The 6000-nt window shown below is 38.2% G+C and overlaps 1 protein-coding gene across 3 annotated transcripts in view; it reads left to right on the top strand.

The window, feature by feature from the left end:
- KYNU (kynureninase) overlaps nt 1-6000 on the top strand; it is a 162503-nt gene that overhangs the window by 40727 nt on the left and 115776 nt on the right. For all 3 annotated transcript variants that reach the window (XM_010353829.2, XM_030916883.1, XM_030916882.1), the window contains one exon: nt 4286-4406. In XM_010353829.2, coding sequence (XP_010352131.1) covers nt 4286-4406 — 121 coding nt within the window. The remainder of the gene's footprint in view (nt 1-4285; nt 4407-6000) is intronic.

Below are 6000 nucleotides of genomic sequence, written 5' to 3'. Positions count from 1 at the left end.
GCTAAGAGCCGGGGCTTTCCTGTTAGACAAGAAATATTTCTGGAGCTGCTTTAAAAGAAACAAAAACTTCCCAAGGACCCCTTTTCATCTCTATTTGCCTAAAATAATTTCTTAATAACTCCTATAACAAAAACATACTGCAAAAGGGTCATACCTGAGAAGTCTGCTTGCTGGGTTGTGGTAATTTTTGCATAAATATTCTAGAAATATGTTGTATGAAGTGGGAAGTGGTGGTAGCAAGCAGATCATGAGACATCAGCTTAAGTATGCATTAACTACTTCAGGAAACTGGAGACTGGAGGTCTCCAGTGGGAAGGAGATTTTAATGAACTCACAAAAAATACTTTATAGGGAAAGAGCTAACCAAAAAGCACCAAAACTGGACTAAGGTTTTCTTGTCTTTCTTTTTCCACTCCATTGGAGGACTTAGAAGCAGTAGCAGTGAGGAACAAGAAAATAAATTGTTAATAGACACATTACTTTGTTCCAAACTTCAGTTTCCTGAACTTAAGTCAAGCATGAGCTAGGGCTGGGGAGAATATTTAAATCTGAAGTGATATTGATATTTTGAAACTAGTTCCTAGGTTAAGCTTCATATAAACTAAAAGAGTAAGCTCATAAGGGTCATGGTGGTGGACATTTTTGATGCACTAAAATGCTCCTCAAGCAATCAAGTGAGTTTTCAGAACCATGAGCTTTACAGTAATCATACTGTAGCCTTTTCCAAGAAAGGAGCGTTCCAGAAGAATGGCTCTAACACTGTTGACTTAAGGACTAACTGGAGCAAGCCCTGCTTGTTAAAAGTTGAAATTCTTGAGCTCATAAACAAGTTTGAAGTCAAGCGAACCTTTAAGCAGAGTGCTATGGGTTGAATTATGTTTCCTAAAAATTCATGTGTTGACAGCCTAACCACCTGTGCCTAAGGCTGTCCTAACAAAAACAATCAAATTAAAGTGAGATCATTACAGCGGGTCCTAATTCAATATATTGTGATGTTCTTATGAAAGGGGGAAATTGGGAAACACACAGGCATACTGGAAGAATGCCATGCACACAAGAGATGGCCATCTATAGGCCAAGCAGAAAGGCCTAGAACGTATTCTTCCCTCACAGTGCTTGAAAGGAATCAACTTTGCCAACACTTGATTTTGGACGTAGAGTCTGCAAAATTGTAAGACAATAAATTCCTGTTTAAGTTACCCAGAAGCCTTAGTTCTAGAAGCCCTAGCAAACTAGGGGTGGGCTTGTTATATGAAGCAAGTACTCCCAGCTCAAGGAGGATTTGCTGAATGTGGAGACTTGTCTGACAGGGGGAACCAATGAACTCTTTTAACATGACCAATCTGTGCCAGAATTTGAAGTGTGACCCTCAGACAAGGCTCAAAAATCTCTGCTTTCTTTTTGGAATAAAGTTTTTAGGATGACTGGCACATTTGTTTTTTAATTATCTATGGCTTTTTTTATCCAACCATAACAAAAAGGAAGAATTGCAGCAGAGACCGTATGGCCTGGAAAGCCTGAAATATTTATTTTCTGGCTTTTTACAGAAAAAGTTTGCCTGGGCCGGGCGCGGTGGCTCAAGCCTGTAATCCCAGCACTTTGGGAGGCCGAGACGGGCGGATCACGAGGTCAGGAGATCGAGACCATCCTGGCTAACACGGTGAAACCCCGTCTCTACTAAAAATACAAAAACTAGCTGGGCGAAGTGGCGGACGCCTGTAGTCCCAGCTACTCGGGAGGCTGAGGCAGGAGAATGGCGTAAACCCGGGAGGCGGAGCTTGCAGTGAGCTGAGATCCGGCCACTGCACTCCAGCCCCGGCGACAGAGTGAGACTCTGCCTCAAAAAAAAAAAAAAAAAAAAAAAAAAAAGAAAAAAAAAGAAAAAGTTTGCCTGGCCTTGCTTAAAACAAAGGTACTGGTTAAATATCCTGCCTGCTGGGTATTAACAAAACAAATGCAGCAAATGATCTGATCTGAACATGAACCCACAGGATCCCCAGATCATGACACCTCTCAGTGTTTTCTCAGAGTAGATCTGGACAGTATGGATTAAGAGGAAGAAACTGAGACAGCTTATCCTCCTTTTCCTCCCCCTAATAAGATCAGGCTAAATTCAATGGAGGAAGACTTTCCAGGGAATAAGAAGCAAAGGCTATAAAAGAAAGAGTGAACTGCAGTCTTGAAGCATTGTGACTTAACCAAAATTTTGGGATCTACTAACAGGACATATGTTAATCAAGCAGTTCACTCTGAAAAGAAAAGTTCTAGTAAGCTCCTTGGCCTTGTGAAAAGGCCATTGAAGTGAGAGAGAAAACCAAGAGGACCATTAAGAAACTGCAAAAAATGTATGCTCTAATTGGCAACACCTACTTCAAAGAAAAATGTAATAATATCATAATTTCTACAATAAATGTTTTAGCATAGCACTAAACTCACAATATGCTAAAAAAAAAGTCGTCAGTACAGGAGACAGAAAATAATCCTGAAGAACAAGGTTGGCTGGTGTACATTAATCCTGACTTGCCTTTGGGAAAAAAAGGTATATACAATAAATGCTTCAGAAAGGGGATTTTCTCCCACTTCATAAGCATTAAATACTAAACAAGATATCCAACAGAATCCAAATGACATTGAGTTGTGCAAGAGTCAGCAGCTGGCACTGAAGGACTGGGAACTATGTAGGAACCTAGAGCTCTCATGTTCTTAAGGGTTGTATAGAGAAAGCATAGGAGCCATAAAAACTGTGGATATAATCCCAAAGGCATTAAACTTGCACTCAAGCTATAAGGAGATTATCAGTAATGTCCAATGTGACAAGAACCATTGATGTGATAACCTTTTATTTAAAAAAATAAATTAAATAGAGATGGAGTCTATGTTGCCTAGGCTTGTCTTGAGCTCCTGGGCTCAAGTGATCCTCCCGATTTTGCCTCCAAAAGTGCCTGGATTACAGGCATGAGCCACTGTGCCTGGCTGACATGATAACCTTGAGGATGGGAAATGGGGAGGCATATCTAATCCTAGGTCCAGGAAATAACGGATACCTTAACCAAGAGGACTCTTCTGGCACACGTGTAAACAATATGTGCATATCTTGTATTGGTCAGGCTTAAAAGATGCCAATGAAGAACAATATCTATAAAAGGGATCAGGTTGAAATAGATGGTATGTCTCTAAAAAGTCTTTAAAGGTTTAATTGAGTAGTCTGAAATAAAGACCAACATAGTACTTAATGATTCCAATGAAATATAAACGAGAAGCTTAGTCTTTTTACCCCTAAGATATAAGATAAAACTCAGTAGTTTACAACTGTGATTATAAACTTGTGACTTTCTGGACTATGTTTTAAGTACATGGATTGGTTTGTTTGCAGTGGGTAAGCTGCAGGATAAAAATCACCAAAGTTTGATTTGTATGAATAAGAAGTAGATATAGAGAGCAATCTTTGCCTATACACGTGTTAGTACTATCTGTACATGTGTATGGATATAGAATGAAAAAAACACATAAATCCAGTACATCTACTTTAGTTATATAAATAATTTTTTGCATTTTTGAAAAAAATTGCCATTTCTACAACACAAATTAGTACAGTGTTAGTACTTGACTAAATTCTGGTAATCTTCTTCTTTTTTTTTTTTTTTTTTGAGACGGAGTCTCGCTCTGCCACCCAGGCTGGAGTGCAGTAGCCGGATCTCAGCTCACTGCAAGCTCCGCCTCCCGGGTTTACGCCATTCTCCTGCCTCAGCCTCCCGAGTAGCTGGGACTACAGGCGCCCGCCTCGTCGCCCGGCTAGTTTTTTTTGTATTTTTAAGTAGAGACAGGGTTTCACCGTATTAGCCAGGATGGTCTCGATCTCCTGACCTCGTGATCCGCCCGTCTCGGCCTCCCAAAGTGCTGGGATTACAGGCTTGAGCCACCGCGCCCGGCCTGGTAATCTTCTTATACAATTAGATGGGCTGATGTATTTCCTAATTGAAAACATTTGTTTTTAACTTTTTTCTAATGCTTTGGCTATTCATGATTGGAAGTAGTTGCTAATTTAGATTTCCCCATGGAGCGCAGTAAATATGAGAGATCATCATAATAGCCTCTAAGGTTTAAATTATATTTTAAAATGTAAATGCAAAAGTTAATTATTTTTTAGAGGACCTGATGTCATCCTTAGGAGTAATTTTTAATTACTTTTTATCCTTCTTAGAGTTGATTATATTAATTATTTGTATTGGCTTAACAATACCATACCGAAAAAGCTTTTTTTTTTTTGACTTTTCTTCTGTTTCAGTTGATTTATCATTAGTGAATAAAGATGAAAATGCCATCTATTTCTTGGGAAATTCTCTTGGTCTTCAACCAAAAATGGTTAAAACATATCTTGAAGAAGAACTAGATAAGTGGGCCAAAATGTAAGTATTATTTTAAAAGCTACTACTCTACATCACATACAAACATTTACAAAATCACATTAGGTTGTCTAATATTTGGAAAGATGTGTAATAGAATCCTAGTACAGTCATCCCTTGGTTGTCTGTGGAGAATTAGTTCCAGGGCCTCCCTATCATTCCAAAATCCACAATGGTCCCATATACTTTAAATAATCTCTAGATTACTTATAATACCTAATACAATATAAATGTTATATAAATAGCTGTTATGCTGTATTATTTAGGGAATAGTGACGAGAAAAAAGTCTGTACATGTTTAGTATATATGCAGCCATCCATTTTTTCCCCAAATATTTTTGATCTGCAGTTGGTTGAATCCATAGAGAGGGAATCCATGGATACAGAGAAACCTTAACTGCTCCGTAGTCTCATTTGATTGACGAAAATAACTGAGGATCAGAATAAGGTGACATAACAAGTTATTGGCAGAATCAGGACTAAAACTTTTACAGTATTTAAACATTTAAGTTCCTCTCCTGTGTTGACATCTCTAAACCATATGTAATCATTTTATTTTATTTCTTTAATAATTAAGAGAGGAGTTAATGTTTAGAAGCTTCATGATTAGGCCAAATTATCAACACTTATTTTTATGATAACCAGAAATATTTTAAAAATATTTTCTGATTATTTGAAACTGAAAAATCAATATGAAGATGAGCCAAACTTGACAGTTAGGAAAACATTTCAGAAAGATGAAACCAAACCAAATAGAATTTCAGAGGAAAAACATTTGGCTGTCAGAAACTCAGAATGCATTCTTTACCTTTCTTCATTCTTCATGCTACTGGTTTTCAAATTGGGAACAATATCCATTCGTTAAAGATTAGTAGGCCAGTCACGGTGGCTCATGCCTATAATTGCAGCACTTTGGGAGGCCGAGGTGGGCAGATCACTTGAGGTCAGGAGTTTGAGACCAGCCTGGCCAACATGGTGAAACCTCATCTCTACTAAAAAAATACAAAAATTAGGCCGGGAAGGTGCCTCATGCCTGCAATCCCAGCACTTTGGGAGGCTGACGTGGGTGGATCATCTAAGCACAGGAGTTCAAGACCAGCCTGACCAACATGGTGAAACCTCGTCTCTACTAAAAATATAAAAATTAGCTGGGTGTGGTGGCAGGCACCTGTAATCCCAGCTACTCAGGAGACTAAGGCAAGAGAATTGCCTGGACCCGGGAGGCAGAGGTTGCAGTGAGTGGAGATTGCACCACTGCACTCCAGCCTGGGTGACTCTGTTTCAATAAAATAAATAAATAAATAATGTATAGCTTACACTGACTGTGCAAATGATTACAACTATGGCTATTAGATAACACTGTGAAGTTCTTAATTTCAGTGATTAAGAATGTAATTTCACAACTTGATGCAAAAATGATAGAAGTTTATACAATTTATTAATCATGTTATAACTTTATCTGCATAACTTTTATGCATAATTTGCAAAATACGTACCACCAAATTTGATCTAGCAGGTTTTAGTATTTAATGAATGGGGGTCATAGTTAATAAAAATGGTTAATATTCATTTTTGGCCTTAATGTAAGAGAGGGCAG

Source organism: Rhinopithecus roxellana, chromosome 14 (assembly GCF_007565055.1).
Source record: "Rhinopithecus roxellana isolate Shanxi Qingling chromosome 14, ASM756505v1, whole genome shotgun sequence".
Lineage (NCBI taxonomy): Eukaryota > Metazoa > Chordata > Mammalia > Primates > Cercopithecidae > Rhinopithecus > Rhinopithecus roxellana.
Note: the sequence above shows the minus strand (reverse complement) of the source record. Positions and strands in the feature narration are given on the sequence as shown.